Source organism: Budorcas taxicolor, chromosome 14 (genome assembly GCF_023091745.1).
Source record: "Budorcas taxicolor isolate Tak-1 chromosome 14, Takin1.1, whole genome shotgun sequence".
In the NCBI taxonomy this organism is placed as follows: domain Eukaryota; kingdom Metazoa; phylum Chordata; class Mammalia; order Artiodactyla; family Bovidae; genus Budorcas; species Budorcas taxicolor.
Genome location: NC_068923.1, coordinates 90,251,485 through 90,270,246, shown reverse-complemented (window position 1 = coordinate 90,270,246; position 18,762 = coordinate 90,251,485). Strand labels below are relative to the sequence as shown.

The window sequence follows — 18,762 nt, the reverse complement described above, 5'->3', positions numbered from 1 at the left end:
ACATTGAACCTAGAGTTTACTTAATTTTTGGTAATAAAATTTCCTCTGGAATACAACTTTTTCATTATTCATGAATGGACTATGCTCTTTTCAGCAGTGTATGGCAGATCTTATTTCTTTATATCACTGACAACTTTGTGTATTATTTTAAAAATATTTACCAATATTATATGCAAAGAATCAGAGAACATTGTTAAAGCTATACTTCTTTGATGATTAAATTTGAACATGTTTTTACATATTTGTCAATTATTTGTCTTCTTTATGGAGTTGCCTATTTTTATCTTCTTGCTAGTTTCTCCTGGGAATTCAATTTTTATTTTGGCAAATAATGAAAACCCTTTCTATATCAAAGGCCTTGTTCCTGTGGCTGGCATTTCTATTGAAAACTTTCCTCCAGTTACCACTTTCCTTTTCATTAAATATTTTTTTGTTATTGTTGTTTGACCTACATATTTAGGTTATTTCTCAGTGTATGCTTTGGTATTTTAGAAAAAGTTCTTCTCCTACCATATATTTAAATATTTACTCATTTTTATAGCATATTATTTCATTGAAAAATCTAATCCATCTCAGGTTTATTATGGTGTATGAGTGAGATACACCAAAGTAACTAATTTTCTAACTAATTTTTTCTGAGTAACTAAACATTATTCCTGCATGGTATGCTTGTTTGTTTTTGCTGGCAGTTTGGGTGATTTAATAACACGATGGAAAATAACACATCCAAATAGCTTGGCTTGTATCTGCTTCTAAAAGGGTATTAAAATATTTGCTGATGGTTTGGGGAAGTTATATTCTCTAGTCTTTGAGGGGAAAGAATAAGGCCACTTAAACGCTATTCCTCTCTGACATAATTGCTATTTGTACCTTCTCATAGCAAGGGGATTAGCCTACATGCCTTTCCGAGAAACCTCTAGTGAGTGCACTTGGGCTCTGAGCATTCTAATGCTTGCAAACATTACCCTTTGTCCATCAGTTTACTTTTAGGATAAAGATACTAAAGATACTTGTAAAGATTCAGAATGAGGGTATGCACATATCTTTAAGACTCTAGGTTATTCCTATAAATTACTTCTCTGTTAAAAGTGGTATTTGTAAGCAGAAATACGTGAGGCCATTTCTCCTAACTTCTTTCAAGTATGTTACATTTCTATTAAGATCTTTTTTATTTTATACATTTCTCCCTTAGCTTTATAAATGTGTCCATAGAAGCCTAGGAACATAAAATCCACTATTTTCTTGCAGTAGGTTAAATATCCACATCCATGTTTCCATTATGTCAAATGGAGCAGTCCTGGAATAAATGCAGCTTTTCATGTTTATCTATGCCTGTCTTTCTCTTTGTCTACCTTGTGAAATTTAAAATCGCCAAATCTAATAAGAGTAACAAGGGAATCCTAGTACAATGACTTATAGAAAACAGTAGTAACTAAGTATATGGTATTTATAGATAATCATGAAGATAATGTTCAGAATGTATTTCCTTATGCTTTTCTAGTCTTAGATACAAAGAGGGTCAATGACTTACAGAGTGATTTGAACCCATTATTATCTGATGATCTCTACCTCAAAAGATTTTTTCCTTCTAAGCCTTTTTACTCTCATTGTAATTCTTGGTTATCTGGCCACAAATAAATGAACAAATTCACAGAGGTTTGGATTACCTTTTTTTATTTATTTTATTTTTCATCCCTTTTACAATGGGACCTCATACCAACTCAAAATAATATTTGGAAAACAGAAAAACAGCAGAGGGATAATTCATGAGCTATACTGGAAATACACTGTTCTTCTAAGGACCTGCTATAAAAAAAATGAGGCACAAAAGCAAGAATAAATGTTAAGAAGTGAGATAAAAAGAGACCTGGAGTCCGTGGTAGCTCAGTTATGTTTTTATATTTAGAGTCAGGACCTCGTCCTGGGGTCCAGGATTGACTTTGTTATGAGGAACCAAAGAAGGGCATGAGTCCCTAAATACTCTAGAAATCTACGTCAGATTTCACATATATAGGATTCTTTTCATTTTGTGGCCAGGTGGGGAGACGTTTCATAGCTTTACTCACATATTTATAGGAATCCACGATCACAACAGAGGGAAGAACCAGTAATACAGAACAATCAGAATTACAAGAAAGGACAATTTTCTCCCTTGAGTTCTGTCAGGAAATTAAGTCTTTCAACATTTCCCCCCTTCCCTTCCTTTGCCCTAATTCTCTTTGATGAATTTAATGCTTTCAGAGTTGTTTTGCGGAAGCTTATGGAAATGAATAACTTAGAAAACAGCTGGAGGTACCTGGACTCATTTTACCTAAAGGGTTTCATTAAAGCTCAGCGTGATGTTTATGAAGAGGGTGGTCCTAAGACAAAAGACACCAGGGAGTAGAAGCACCTTTCTACTTTGAACCTCTTGCTGAGCCCATCAGCTGGCATTGTTATTCTGGATGGTTAGAAGCCCAGCAGATTTGGCATAAAGTCAGCGGCCAAACATGGCGGAAGAGACAGAGAATCCTTGCAGGACGTTCAAATCCTCCACCTAAGTTGGCAACAAAGGGAGAGGGCGCAACACAGGAACGTGAGTCAAAGGAGCACTCGAGCTGCCTGCTTAGCGGATCCGATGTCTCGTCCACAGGCCTCCTCTCAGCAGCTGCTTGTATCGGCTACTTCAGAGAAACGTGGGCCGCTCCCATAATGCACCTCGCGAGTTCTGCCAAATGTGGGAAATTCTGGCAGAAGCCAAGTAACCAGGAACCACGCTTTCCAACTGGCATTTAGCTAAGGGATAAGGTTTGATGACCATCATATATCTTCTGTCACTTCTTTGCCCTTTCCATACTAAGACTTACAGACGTATTTAAATCCTGGAATCCATTTTTGACTTTCTTTAAAAAAAAAATATGGGTCATCAAGTCAGGTCCTTTCTTATTCTTGCCATGAGATTTATTTTTAAATTGTTCAATTTATTTTCAGAAAATACATTCAAGTGTTGTAGGTCCTGAGCGTCTTTTGGAAAGGTATTTCTTAAAATCATACTCCTCTTTCTTTGTCCCCCATGCTGACCTGGAGAAGGCAGTGGCACCCCACTCCAGTACTCTTGCCTGGAAATTCCCATGGATGGAGGAGCCTGCTGGGCTGCAATCCATGAGGTCGCTAAGAGTCAGGCACGACTGAGCGACTTCACTTTTCACTTTCATGCATTGGAGAAGGAAATGGCACCCCACTCCAGTACTCTTGCCTGGAAATTCCCATGGATGGAGGAGCCTGCTGGGCTGCAGTCCATGGGTTCGCTAAGAGTTGGGCAGCACTGAACGACTTCACTTTCACTTTTCACTTTCATGCATTGCAGAAGGAAATGGCAACCCACTCCAGTGTTCTTGCCTGGAGAATGCCAGAGACAGAGGAGCTTACTGGGCTGCCGTCTATGGGGTCTCACAGAGCTGGACACAACTGAAGCGACTTAGCAGCAGCAGCAGCAGCATGCTGACCTTTGATAACTTTAGATGGAAAGTGTATGAAGCCTGTTTCAGGCCTTCTCAATATCTGGCAAATACATATTAACAAACACAGTCAGAGTAGGTTTGCAAAGAAAGTATTTAATTCTTTAGAATGCTTACGGGGGCTGAGATAAATGAAGTGCTCCTTGGCACTTCCATTTTTAATAAAGATTCACTTAAATTCTGGGCTCCAAATAAAAATTTCCAAAGATGTCTCCTAGGATCTTTATTGCCCTCAGAGCAATAAAGAATCTGGTTTGTCTGTCTTTTTAACTGTGATTACATGAGAAGTTTTGTGAGAAGTTTTGACTGATTCTGTGACATTAGACAAGACTAGAACATGGGAATGGATGTGGGTTTTGATGGCCATTATGATTTCTCAGAGAAGAGAAAGTAAGTAAATCACAAAACTAAACACTGGACACAAGATTTGGAGAATTCTGAGTATAGATATCACTTCAGAAAGAACTGACCTCAGGTTAAGTACAGACCAGACTAAAAGATTATGTGATGTTTCTGTATGAATCTAAGGCAAGTGATTCCTTCATTATTTTTAAAAATAATTCACAGGTGATTTTTCTTCCAAATGTGATGTACAGATTCTTCATGTAAGCTAACTAGTTATAATAACGGTACAACCCCATTGGCCTTGTTGTCGGGTGGAGGAATAACCAGAAGTGTCAGTTCTTATAATGAGATGCATCGTTTTTATAATACAGCACACAAACAGTAGCAATGTTGGGTCTTTTATTTTATCATAATATAAAATCCAGTTGTCATCTTAGCTGCATATTTGTCTTCAAGCGTAAGCAAATGAATTCTTAACATTTCATCTCAAGCTGCTCTTAGGTCATTATATTTCAGTAATAGACCTGATATCGCATCAGAATAATGTTGCAAATGAACGCATTTAAGATTCTTGAATGTAAATGGAGTAGAAACCTAATGCCATTTAAACGTATAGTATGTAATAGACAAGAAGGAAGGGATAAAATGATTTTTGGCCCAATCAAACTGAATAAAATGGGGAGGGATAAAGTCATGAAGAAATCAAGTATGCCTTAATTGCAGTGATAAGGAAGTCAGTGCAATAGATTGAGTTTAAGCACAAGTTTAGTGAACTTACAGATTACTATCTGAGTTCAACATAAGAAAAGATTTTGCGTTCTGCAGAGTAAATTCGCAAGCAGGCTGTCTTGCTAGTATTGAAATAAACGTGTTTCTTAAAGCTAGTTTTGTTGGATTATGTCAGAAGCAGAGCTGTTCTTCTTGAGGGAAAGTGAGCTTCCTTTTGGGCCCGTCAGAATGAAGCTTTCACTGTCCTGCCCTTCAGAGGTTGGGGTGGTCGGTTGTTCTGCTTGATGCAGACTTCTTTATCGCCTTCAGCATTTGCTAGCAGACTGCGGAACTGCGCCAGCTTGGGGGAAGGATAACGTGTTTAGAGAAGCAATAGCTCTTGATGTCACACAGAACACTTTTTTTTTTTTTCTAATATGATTGATGCACTTTTATGTAGAAAATCAGGTTGAAGACTGCAATGTGAGTTTCACTGATGGAAAGGGAGGAAGCCAACAGTTCTTCCACATGTCTTTGCACCAAGCATTTGGCTTAAATTATCAATGACTGACTGGATTAGCATTCCAGCTTTCGCACACTTGAGTAAGAGACTTCCTTGTTTGGCACCTCAGTTTCCATATGGTACTATTTCACTGTGTTTTGGTGAAGGCTAAATGGCTCAACAGAGATAAGGTTCTTAGAATGGCGTTTGGCATGTAGTATATGCTAAAGAAGTGTTAGCTCTTATACCAACAGGTCACACTGCAGGTTTGCTGTGAGACTTGACTGACAAAATGTATGTAAGGCACCTGATGAAAAGAGCTGCTCAATCAACGGCAGTTTTTATTATAATTATAAATGATAATTAATGAGATATTTTACTAAATATTGAAGAGCTTAAGCTTTAAAAAAGGAATGAAAAACCTATGTCAACGATCAAGGTACGCCACTCAAGAGTCACAGTTCCCCAAAGTGGGTGGATTTTCCCTTATTAAGGTGAAAAGAAGAGCGGGAATTCTGAATCTCTTCATAAAGAAAAAAAGTGCTTATAAATACATTCTACTTTTTGGCTATTAATAGACCTGATGTCACTAATAAATCTTTCTCAGTTGAAAGGGGACTCTCCAAAATCGAATGGGAATAATAATTTCCCTCAGTATGAATTGAACTGATATCCTGCCTTGCACTTCCAATTCCCCCGCATGCCCCTCTGATACGCTACCTGTTCCGCGCTCACACTGATGGTCTCTTTAAAGATGATCCAGGTGACACTCTCGTGAAGAGGAGGGTGAGTCAGTGAACCAAAGTAGGCCCAGTAATCAGGGCATGAAGGCAGGAGGACAGAGGGGTCGAAATTTGTGAATGGAGCTTTCTTGTCCTGAAAGAAAACGATAAGCAATGTATCATGCCCTGATGTAAAATATTTACATCATTGCATATGTGACATACATATTATTTGGTAGATAGGTCTTAGCAAAGAATTTAATGAATATTTCTACTGTATAGTATTTCATGACTGGTATGTTTGTGGGTGGCTCAGCTGCCCATTAATGCAGGAGACACAGGTTTGATCCCTGGGTGGGGAAGATCCCCTGGAGAAGGACATGGCAACCCACTCCAGTATTCTTGCCCAAAGAATCCCATGGATGGAGGAGCCTGGTCAACTACAATCCATGGGGTCACAAAGAATCGGATACCCCTTAGTGACTAAACAGCGACAACAGCGTGCTTGTAAATATAAACAGTGCAATTGACAGATGACTGAAAATACCTACGCCAGGATAGTGACTGGTCTCTCTTCTTCCTTCCTCATTTGGCTAAGCATGAGCAGAGGCTTTCTTATCTCTTTACTGACTGGTCATTCATGTAGGGGTTATAGGTGCTGACCTCTTGAGCAGTTAGAAATCTGCACGTAAGCTTATGGTAGTCGCTCATAATCGTGGGTGTGCATCAGCAGGTTCATTTAAGGGACAATTCTGTGGTGCTAGAGCAAGCATTTATCAAAAGGATAATCCACAGCTTACTGGACCTGTGCCGTTCAAACCCATGTTGTTCTAGGGTCAACTGTACGAGCTTTTCTCTCTTAAAACTTCTAGCATCTTTGGTTATGACCCATTTCCTGATTTGTAATCATTTGTTGTATTTATATTCCCTGCCCCCGACCATCAACCTTGCCAAAAATGTCCTTTTTTGGTTGTTTTCTCCCCAAAGAATTAGTTTTTCACTTTATTAATAACATTTGACCTGTATTTATTCATTTTCGTTTATTTTATTAATGTTTTACTTCATCTTAATCATTTCCGTCTACTTTCTTTTCATGTGTCATTTTTTACATTCTTGAATTGAGTGCTTATTTATCTTTAAACTTTCTCACTTTATAAAAGTTTAATTTTTTTTGGCCTTAACATGAACTAGATTTATTTTATATAAAGGTATGATAGTTCTACGAAGTGTGAATGACAATGGCAAATCTCTGATATATGATTTAAGTCTTTATTATCAAAACAGTGAAGCTAAGAGTAAATATATCAGAACAATCCATCTTTTTCTAAGCTGACAGTGGGCACCATAGTTACGATGCATGAAACAGCTATGAAAACCATGCTTCTACAGGCTTCATCTTGCTGAAATAGATCAGTGGTAACTATGAAAAATGAAACCAAAGTAAATCACTGCATCAGAGAGCTCAGAAACGAGGACCGTGTAAGCAGTACCTTGATTTTCAGATTGATGGGTTTGCTGAGGACTTCCTACTCCTCATATCAAATATGCAATTAAATGATTTCTGAGGTTCTGTAGATTCCTGTTCTCTGGTTTAAACTAACTTAATGAGTCTATTTACCTTAGTTTTAACTGTTTTTAGGGCATCAAGTACTTTCTGAAGGTTTGGGTTGGCCTGACCCACCTGGAGATTAAAAAAATAAAGTGTGAGATAACAATTGTTAGCAAGTAAAATCCTATTTAGTTAATTTTAAAAAAATTAAACACAGTAACTGAAGAAAAGATATACAAGTCAAAATACAGGCATTTAGCACAACGAAAATACAAAAGCAAGCCTCTTTGGTCTGTTCTATTAAAATTCTGATCAGTCAAATGAATGGTATGTTACAAGCGCTCAATAAAGATTAACTAGAATTACTATAATTCCAAAAGTTAGTCGCCCAAATATACTCCAGTTAAGAGTAACCTCCCTATAGGACTTTTCAGGGACTCTCCTACAGGAGATTTGAATCTTCCATATTAAATATCAAGTGAACTTTCTTTATGGGACAAAAGTCCTCTTCATATTTTTTTCCTGATGAAATATTAAATTGATAAACTCCTGACTCTGTGATGTAGAAAGTTTAGACGAAAAGTGAAAGATGAGCCGAAAAATAACAAAATTAGCCCACCATCAACACCTTCCCATTTCATCTCTGCCTGAAATGTCTTTCTTCACAAGGGGAAAGTCAAGCAAAGCAAACATATACCGGAGACCAGCTTGGTCACCTGCGCTTTCGCTAGTAGAAGGAGACATTTCAAAAGCAGAGAGACGCCAACACCCCTCTGCTGTATTTCACCCTAGTTTGCGGTCTGATTGGTAAAGGAATAATCGTAGCGGAGCTCCGAGGCTCTCTACGACTCACCTTCATCAAAACGCCGACGATCACCAAACCATCAGCCTGCGAGGCGGCATCAGCAAAGCTGGGGTACTTGGCAGAATTCCAGTGAACTAAATGAAGCTAAAAACACACAACGTGATGGAGCAGTTATTCATACCACGGGGAAGGGACAAGCAAATTAGACCTTAGCATGTGGATCTATACAGCTATATCTTGGCTTGGATAGATAAAACTTGTGCGACCCTTTATCCAGGGCATGGGAAGGGCTATGTTTGCACTCTTAAGAAGGGTTTTCTTAAGAAAATAGAGTTGAAGAGAGTGGGCACGTTGCAAATCCTGGAACCAGTAAGTAGAACTTCTTTTTCCCACAGTATCATAACTATTCAATATTACTTCTTAAAACAAAACAAAACAGGAAAAACAGACACCTCTCTGTTTGGTGAGAGAAGATGAAGTATTTCTGGCTAGCTAGTTTGGAGACAAAAACTGCAATAATTTTCTAACTTGAGGTACCCGGTAACTTTGTGAGAAGGGGCTCCTGAGATGTCTGGAGTCTTGGCCAAGGGCAGGTTCTCCTGAGCGGATCCAGACACCTTTCAAACCAACAGCCCCTGCCTAAGTTCTCTGTGAAACTCTAGACCTGTATATCCAAGGCCGTGTGCACCTCTTCCTGATTCTCTCTTGACATCTCCACATGCATGCCTGACATGCACCTCAAACTTAACACGGCCAAAGTAGCACTCTTGACTGTCTCTTTTCCAGACCCGTTTCATCTTCCCGCTTTAGCAAAAGGCATCACCTTCCCTCTAACTGCTCAACCGAACACTGCAGCCGGTATTCCTTTCTTACTTCTCTCCACTTACTGGCATCCATCCTTCCGCGCAGCGCATAGATGTTACCCTTGCACTTAGTCCACAGCTCTAAGGCCTGGCATGACTGCTGCTTTTCCTCTGGGATGGCAAGTCAAAATGGCAGGATTTTGACTTGAATTATGGCTGAACTCAAATGCTACTCCTGAAAAAGTCTTTTTCTGACCACCTAATGTCAAGTGATTGCGGGTCGCTTGGATGACTAAACCAAAGCCGTCCGCTCCCCGCCACCCATAGGTCTCCTCTCTGTCTCCACTCTTTCTCCCCACCACTCCCCTGGTCTCCCTCCCACCCTCCCTCCTACCCTCTCTCACAAGCCGAACTTAGTGACTGAGAGCCTGTCACCTCCAGCCTGGATTAACTCCACTTTTCTCAAATGAGATAAGACGTTCATTGATTCAGATTTCTTCAGATCAGTTCAGTTCAGTTCAGTCACTCGGTGGTGTCCGACTGTTTGAGACCCCATGAACCACAGCACGACAGGCCTCCCTGTCCATCACCAACTGCCGGATAGCTTAGATACAGCCAAATATCTTCCCCCAGACATAATACTATTACTAATTTAGACTTTCAGCCTATTTGATTTCAGTCCACTTTCAATTTTATGAAAAATAAATAGGAAAAAACAAAACATTTAATAGATTTCTGCACCACTGAAAGTTCCTAGCCTGGCTTTCTAGTGTAACCTAAAGTAAGTTTTATTTGTATACTATTCCCAAGTCTTCTATCAAAATGAATACTACACATACTCTGTACCTAACAATAGCTCTTACAAAAATCTGCCCTACACAATTGCTTTCAGCAGTGCAAGATATTTGTACAAATGTAGTTATTACCCATTGTTTTTTGCAAAGAAAAAAAAAAACACAACAGAATGAAATGGAAAAGGCATTGCAATTGTTCCTATGTAGGAATTAGTTAATAAATTCTAACATATGCATACATGGAAATACCATGCAGACTTTAGGAATTCCTGCTGACTTGGAACAGTGACCATGATCATTGGAAAATGAAAAACACAAAGCATGTTGCAAAACTGTGTATTACAGATTCATTCTACAAGAGTAAAACAAAAAAGCCAACCTGTCTCCATTGGTACAAACTTATTGAACAGTCATGCATACAAAGAACAAAAGTTTTTTGTTTTCAGTCTCCATACCCCTGTTGAGAGTTTGATGCACATTTTCTTGATTTTATCGTGGATATACAGGCAGAATATCTTGAACTGAATCACAAACTTCCATGTGGAGGCAAGTCAAGTGGCCAGAGGGTAGTGGCCTGCTGCCAGGGAGCCCCAAACCCTCGTCTAGAGGATGCTACTCGTTGTGATGACTCCTGAGGTTAAACTGGCCCTCTTAGTAGAACCTTAATGGAGTGTCTCGGCCTGTCTATACCTCTGCTGCGGGTGTGCGCACCCTTGAACCTTTAAATGAGAAGAGAATGATGGTGTGTTCCCCCTGGGGCTCAGAGCTTTAAAAGGAGAGCAGCAACTCCCCTTGAGGCTAGCCTGATGTCAGGCAGCAGTTTCTGAGACATTCTGAAATGAAAGCACATTGGAGGCTCAGGAGTTTGACTGCAAATTCACCTGCCTCCCTCACGTGAATAATTGTCCTCCATTGCCAAACACAATGTGTCATTGTTTAAGTTTAATGGAGCCTAGGAATTCTTTACAGACCGCAAAATGCTCATTCCTTTGGAGCCGTTGAAATTGTGTCTTAAGTGATAAGGGGCACTTCCCTGGTGGTTCAGACAGGTAAAGAATCTGCCTGCAATGCAAGGGACCCTGGTTTGATCCCTGAGTGGGGAAGATCCCTTAGAGAAGGGATAGGCTACCCACTCCAGTAGTCTTGCCTGGAGAATCCCATGGACAGAGGAGCCTGGCGGGCTACAGTCCCTGGGGTCACAAAGTGCTGGGCATGACTGAGCGACTAACACACAACCCCGTGTTATGAGGGGGCCGCTTCTGGAGGACTCTCGGCATAGCTCCTCTCACTCACTCAGCTGCATTACCTCTGCAGAAAATGTGGCTCCATCCACCAAGTGCTCAGAGCCACAGTCATCAGTGCTGCCCCAGTGAAAATGGAACTGACGCAGCCTGTAGCTTTCAGATAGAGGACCACCTTTCAGCACTAGGAGAAAAAGGAAAGTGCTATTAGTGTTACAGTCATGAGCTCCAGCTTATCTTTGCATTGAATACAAATTAACACTAAATTGGGTCGAGTAGAAATGAAATAAACCGTAGTCCAAAGTTCCCATCCTGTTGGTCTTTTCCCCATGCCCACAATGATGGGCTCAGATGTGTGCTGCACCTTAAGATTGTGGGTGACTTATATGGTTCCCAGCACATGGGATATAATTTTATCTTTTCCTGTTTTCAGGAAAACATACTGGAAGCTGAGTGAATTATAGTATAAGAGGTCTTTCCTAGAACCTGCTTTAGTTTATAAGTTCATTGATTCTTTCAACAGACAGTAATGAACAGCATGCATTAAGATATTTAGCAATTTATTTTTAGTAACAAATCACTCTGCACATATCTTGTAACTGATCAAGATACAAGAGGGTATTCTGACAGCTTTGCTGAGAATTCCTAGCCAGGGACGAAAAAAAGTTCCAGCAGGAGGTTAGGGTCAATTTTAAAATTCTCATACTGAAGGGTCATTTTGCTTTAGAGAGCCTATCCGACCATGTGATTAACACACACACACACACACACACACACACACAGAGTACCAGACCTAATCCAATATTAGCAAAGGACATAGCCCCAAGACGTCTGAAATTTAGGCTCCGAACCTTGTAGGAAAGTGCTATGACTAATTTTGCCTTTTGACAGTAGAGCTGATTTATGAAACTGCTATTTAGTAAATTATTCAGTAACAGTTTTGAGAATTTTCCTGTGAACGAGGAAGTGTGCTAGGTTCTGGGAGATGAAGATAATTCCGTTACTATAATCTAATAGGGAGAGGGGAAGCTAGACAAAAATACTTATGCACAGAATGATTCCATGCAAGATACACACAAGACCAGTATTTTTTTTTTTTTACTAGTACCCAAGCACTTCACAAGCTGGTGATGGACAGCGAGGCCTGGCATGCTGTGATTCATGGGGTTGCAAAGAGTCGGACACGACGGAGTGACTGAACTCAACTGAACTGAAGCACTTCATTGGTATGGAGCCATTTTCCTGGCCACAAAAAATAAATATACTCTTCATGTGTATTTCTTCCCTAATGCGCTCCTCCAACCTCATCTCAATTAGAAAATATTTGCCTTTTCAGTTTTTATATTCATGATGGTTCACAGAATTTTGTGAAAAAGTACTGTTTATTCAGAGGGTGTAAAGTTAGCATAAAGACATTGGAAACCAGAAGAGATGAAATAGAGTCACTGAGAAGGAGAAGGGCTGAAAGAAGAGCGAGCTGGGAGTCCCCAGAATCATCTTTAACACTTGGAAATATTTTAAAACTTCAAGACACCTCAGTAGATGGCATCAATGCTACACATGTGCGCAAAACACTGAACATGGGTGTCCGTGTTCCGAAAGCCCTACTGTTTAAATTTCCCAGCAAGTCAAAGACAGAAATCAGGAGGGTCTTTGGGCTCACCTGATCTATTATCACTGTCCTCAAAGTTTACATGGAAGGAATGTCCCACGTTGACGATTTCTTTGGCTGTGGCTGGATTGTACGAGATACTGAGAGGCTTCAGAGAGGGATCACGCTTGGTTTCACTGGTTTTAATGTCGATAGGAGACTGGTTATTTCCATTTGCAATGGGATGCAGCTTGCACCAGTGTTCAGGACCTACCAGAAAAAATGTGATTACAACCAAAACTGATCTAATGCTTGACTCCAAGTTTTAGGAATATAATTTTCTTAGATTAGGATTTATTCAGGTATCTGAAATGGTATTCTGGTTAGCTTAATGGAAATCCAAGGTTTGAGAATGCCCCTTTCCTATGCTACACTGTAAAATAGTGTCTTTGTCAACAGAGTTAATATACTCATAGTCTATGGGATCAGACTATACATATTTTGCTGTTAGCAATAGACCTCTCTATACATAGGGAGGGAGAGAGGCTGAGAGGGAGAGAGGAGAAAAGAGGCAGAATACATTCTGTAGACAATCATGGCCCAAAGGACAACTGTTGAGAATGCATGCAAAGCTGGTGTAAGTCAAAGGCACTTCACACCATTAACCTATGACTTTACCGTTAGTTTAAGTGCTCAATATCTCTTTTCCTGGAAAAGGGAACAAGCCGTTATTTGAGCTACATGAGCAGAAGAATGCTTACCGTTTTCACCATCATATCCCCAGTCAGGACTTGCCATGATCGTCTACTTAGTTTTCTTTTTCTGAACACAAAGAGAATACCTGGAATAACTGACTGTCACTGAACGTGCAATAGACGACTGAATCCACAGTTCGCAGGGTTTTTATAGAAACGTCTCTGCCCTTGGCATGAGTGTTACTCACTCAGCCCACTATTTCATCATCTTTATCTATCAGGAAGTATATGCATGTTAAAAAAAGGTATTGTTTAAAAAGCTCACAAAGGTAAGGGCAGTTCCAATTCGTTTACTCTCTTATATCGTTAAAGAGAAATTTCAAAATCTTAGCTTCTGCAAAACCAAGCCCTGTTATTCTCATGTTAGTGGAAGATATGGCTGACTTACCACACATGATACTTTGAATATCTAGTTAAAAAGGACTGTGTGTTTGAGACTCCCAGCTTTTACCCTTGCTGGACACTTAAGCAATACTGCTGCTGCTAAGTCGCTTCAGTCGTGTACGACTCTGTGTGACCCCATAGACGGCAGCCCACCAGGCTCCCTCGTCCCTGGGATTCTCCAGGCAAGAACACTGGCGTGGGTTGCCATTTCCTTCTCCAATGCGTGAAAGTGAAAGTGAAGTTGTTCAGTCGTGTCCAACTCTCAGTGACCCCATGGACTGCAGCCCACCAGGCTCCTCTGTCCATGGGATTTTCCAAGCAAGAGTACTGGAGTGGGGTGCCATTGCCTCCTCCCCTTAAGCAATACTAGCAACAGTAATTCAGTCAGGAGAATAATTTGCATATTTACAGGCAGATCAGAACCAATATCATGATGTTAATTTAAAATCAGATAAGAGAATCACTAATCATTTGGAATACATTGGGTTTGCAGTTTGTAGTATATTGTAAGATCTTAGGGAAAAACACAAACTTTTTGGCAACTCAATATATTATTCATGATAGTCCATTTCGAAGACATACAAGATGAGACTAAAGGTCCTCGTTTTTAAGCAGTATTGGAATTCACAAATGGAGATTTGTCTTCTGTGTGAGCGCAGTCGTGCCCGACTCTTTGCAAGCCCCTGGACTGTAGCCCACTCCCCGCCCTTCTCTGTTGTCTCACAGGCTGCCAGCTTTGATCTGTGTGCGCTCATTCATGCACTCAACAAATCATCGTATGTGTGCTCCGTCATGTCTGACTCTTTGCAACCCTGTGGACTGTAGCCCACCAGGCTCCTCTGTCCATGGAGTTTTTCTGGGCGAGAATACTGGAGTGCGTTGCCATTTCCGACTCCAGGGGATCTTCCTGGCCCAGGGGTTGAACCTCTGTCTCTTGCATCTTCTACACTGGCAGGTGAATTCTTTACCACTGCTGCTGCTGTTGCTGCTGCTGCTGCGTCGCTTCAGTCGTGTCCGACTCTGTACGATCCCATGGACAGCAACCCCCCAGGCTCCTCTGTTCCTGGGATTCTCCACGCAAGAACACTGGAGTGGGCTGCCAGTGCCTTCTCAAATGCATGCATGCTAAGTCGCTTCAGTCGTATACGAATCTGTGCGACCCCACGGACAGCAGCCCACCAGGCTCTTCTGTCTACGGGATTCCTCAGGCAAGAACACTGGAGTGGTTGCCATTTCCTCCTCCCTAGACCCACCACAAATGGGGAACATTTTATTAAGACTGAAATTAAATACAGCCCAACATTTATTTTACACCTGAAATATTGAAATAGAAGCCTTTCTTTCATATAGTTCTATATAACCTATAGGAAAAAACCCCAAACAAACATGCCTGCTAATGTAGGAGATTAAGAGTCATGAGGGTTTGGTCCCCAGGTCGGGAAGATCCCCTGGAGGAGGAAATGGCTACCCACTCCAGTCTTCTTGCCTGGAAAAATTCCACGGACAGAGGAACCTCGTGGACTACAGTCCATGGGGTCCCAAAGAGTGAGGCACGACTGAGTGCTCACACGTGTGTACGATTTATAGGACACTTTCATACAATTTTACCATCAACACCACACATAGAAACCCTACACAATGAGTTATCATTTTGCAGCTGAGAGAAGTTGAGGATTCACTACAACCAGGGAGAAGCCAAGACTCCAGCCTCCACGTCTAGTTGCTTTCTTTGCCTCCATCTCCGCCGAAGGCCGCGCTGGCTGAGCCCGGAGGCGGCTGATCCCCAGTTTCCCTTCTCCTCCCACGATCCTCTTAAGTCCAGCTGAAGCCTGGACAGAGGTGAGACTTGCCAGCTGTTGAGTGATGAGAAGATTCACAGGACTTGTCAAGGAGGCAAAGAAATATGTGTCAGATTTTGGCTAGGTCTGCATTTCCAAGGCTCTAAATGTGCTCAGAGGAAACGCAACCTGATAAAATAAGCCTTCATAGTAACGCTTTCCATGCCCTGGGAGTCATACCTCCTTCCATATTCGCGTATTGTCAGAGCTCCCTGGGTTTTCTAGGAACTGGATCTGTCGCAGCTCTTAGCCAGGCTTATCAGAGGCACGTTTTCAGCCCTTTTTAGGTGGTGACAGCCCACCGGCTCAGATGCAGAATAGGAAGACACCTGAGTTTCCATTCCTCACGTTAGTAAGTGGAAAGAATTATTACATAAAGGGAACTTTTAAAGAAACTATTTATTGAGGGTCCAAGATAACTCAAATGCTCTGCTAAAAGTTTATATGCAGCAAATCATTTTATTCTCACAATAACCCAGTCAGGCATTAAAACTGTATGCCACATAAGGAGAAACTGAAGACAACTCCTCAGGTTATAAATGCTTGTAAGTGGTGCGTACATGGTGTCAGGCTAGGGTTTAAACCTAGATCTGTTTGTTTCCAATGCTTGTCTTCTTTCTTGACTTTCCACTGTCAACGAATACCCACTAATCTCTGCTTGATTCTGTTTGCAGGAGGGTTGACTTGGCATTCCAGACTGGTTTGTCTCAAGATGACCAATAGTCAGTGTGGACCCTTAGGTTACTTTATTTTAGATTTAGAGTCTCAGGTTGCCCAGAAGCTCATCAGTTCAGTTCAGTTGCTCAGTCGTGTCTGACTCTTTGTGACCCGGTGAATCACAGCACAACAGGCCTCCCTGTCCATCACCAACTCCCAGAGTTCACTCAGACTCACATCCATCGAGTCAGTGATGCCATCCAGCCATCTCATCCTCTGTCGTCCCCTTCTCCTCCTGCCCCCAATCCCTCCCACCATCAGAGTCTTTTCCAATGAGTCAACTCTTCGCATGAGGTGGCCAAAGTACTGGAGTTTCAGCTTTAGCATCATTCCTTCCAAAGAAATCCCAGGGTTGATCTCCTTCAGAATGGACTGGTTGGATCTCCTTGCAGTCCAAGGGACTCTCAAGAGTCTCCTCCTACACCACACTTCAAAAGCATCAATTCTTCGGTGCTCAGCCTTCTTCACAGTCCAACTCTCACATCCATACATGACTACTGGAAAAACCATAGCCGTGACTAGACAGACCTTAATTGGCAAAGTAATGTCTCTGCTTTTCAATATGCTATCTAGGTTGGTCATAACTTTCCTTCCAAGGAGTAAGTGTCTTTTAATTCCATGGCTGCAATCACCATCTGCAGTGATTTTGGAGCCCCCCAAAAATAAAGTCTGACACTGTTTCCACTGTTGCCCCATCTATTTCCCATGGAGTGATGGGACCGGATGCCATGATCTTCGTTTTCTGAATGTTGAGCTTTAAGCCAACTTTTTCACTCTCCTCTTTCACTTTCATCAAGAGGCTTTTTAATTCCTCTTCACGTTCTGCCATAAGGGTGGTGTCATCTGCATATCTGAGGTGATTGATATTTCTCCCAGCAATCTTGATTCCAGCTCGTGTTTCTTCCAGTCCAGCCTTTCTCATGATGTACAGGGATAGAAATAGGCTACCCTTTGTCAGTCATTGCTCTTATATCTTTGTTTAGTTGCTAAGTTGTGTCTAGTTAAGTAGCCTGCTGACTGATATTTTGTTAAAAATAACTTTAAGTTGAACTACTATATTAATCAACCTATTTGAGAAAAGAATACTCCCTTTTTATTACATGATTACATGATAATTCATCACATGAATGTTTAACATTCACATAGGAATGGTAGGTTATTTAAAGCTGAGGCACAAAATTGGCTTGAATCCTAACCATTATGACCCTTTATTCGATTATATAGCTAGGGTGTGTTTATTTCCCACCACAAGCAGAAAGCTACAGAGAGAGAGATGTAAAATTTAAGGAGCATCTATGGTTTATGTCCTGACATGCCTCTCATTTACTTTCATCAGTTTTTCTGCTTACATACTTCACCTTTCAGCTTAATATCTGTACTAAATCCAAATGGCTCACTTTGTGTCCTTCCACTTTCACCTGTAGCATCCTCAGAGGACATTTTTCTAAGCCTATAATCTTTGGACTGCTTTTGCATATTGAAGAGTTCAGTCTGCACTGAACTCTGCTCTTCTAATTTAAACAGTTTATTCCTTAAAAACCATCAAGGATGCAAGCACATGCTGCAGAAGGGTTCCCAAGCCCTGTTAGAATATTCCAAAGAAATCCATAGGTACTGGAACTGGAGCAGGAGCAAGTAACCTGATGTAAAAACATATATATCTTGAAAAAATAATGTAAAACTGCATAAATAAATTGTGATAGAGAATTGGTTAATTGCTAACATTTAGAAGTATCAAGCTATATGCAAGAAAATGGAGAAAATAAAAATAAAATATTGTAGTATTTTAAATAAAAAATTTTAAATGTTGAAAGAATGATGTGCAGAATGTTTAATTTTAACAATTACATTGGCTTAATTTTCAAATTTGATGAAAATGTATTAAGGGGCCGGGGGAGAAGGAAGAAAGATTGCTTTCTTTACCTTATAAAATGGAATTTTAGAAGTCAAATATTTACCGACAAACTTAAAGCTAAAATGTTGATATTATCTTTACTCTTAAACAATATGCCCTAATTTTCTCTCTTGACCATCCTTTGCAATAAATAAAATTCTTGCAGCAAACACACAAAGAGAACTAAAAGAGGCTAAAAGATTTACTGTGCTTCCTAAGATGGCTGGATGGCATCACCAACTCAGTGGACATGAGTTTGAGTGAACTCCGGGAGTTGGTGATGGACAGGGAGGCCTGGTGTGCTGCGGTTCATGGGGCACAAAGAGTCGGACACGGCTGAGCAACTGAACTGAACTGAACCGAACTAAGTGGTGCTAGTGGTAAAGAATCCTCCTGCCAATTCAGGGGGCATAAAGACATGGGTGTGATCCCTGGGTTGGGAAGATTCCCTGGAGGAGGAAATGGCTCCCCACTCCAGGATTCAGGGCTGGAAAATTCCCTGGACCTAGGAGCCTGGCAGGCTAGAGTCCATGGGTGCAAAGAGTCAGACATGACTGAGCATCTGAACACAGAAGATTTTCTGTGATTAAGGTGAGCTATTCACTATGCATGCATTT

The 18,762-nt window shown here is 40.8% G+C and overlaps 1 protein-coding gene across 1 annotated transcript; it reads right to left on the bottom strand.

Moving 5' to 3' along the window:
* Positions 1-4,794: 4,794 nt before the first annotated feature.
* LOC128059417 (carbonic anhydrase 1) lies at positions 4,795-13,355 on the bottom strand. Its single transcript, XM_052651840.1, has 7 exons — positions 13,319-13,355; positions 12,630-12,827; positions 11,032-11,150; positions 8,177-8,272; positions 7,393-7,455; positions 5,773-5,928; positions 4,795-4,911 (listed from the first exon to the last, which is right to left on the bottom strand). Exons 1-7 carry the CDS (start codon positions 13,353-13,355, stop codon positions 4,795-4,797), a joined length of 786 nt encoding a protein of 261 aa, XP_052507800.1.
* Positions 13,356-18,762: the final 5,407 nt, after the last annotated feature.

Excerpts from the sequence above, each read along its gene's own strand:
- LOC128059417 (XM_052651840.1), bottom strand. The coding sequence starts at position 13,355 with ATGGCAAGTCCTGACTGGGGATATGATGGTGAAAACG. Across the intron at positions 8,273-11,031 it reads GAGCCACATTTTCTGCAGAG|CTTCATTTAGTTCACTGGAA; the intron begins GTAATGCAGCTG and ends GTGTGTTTTTAG. Across the intron at positions 4,912-5,772 it reads TCAGTGTGAGCGCGGAACAG|CTGGCGCAGTTCCGCAGTCT; the intron begins GTAGCGTATCAG and ends CCTTCCCCCAAG.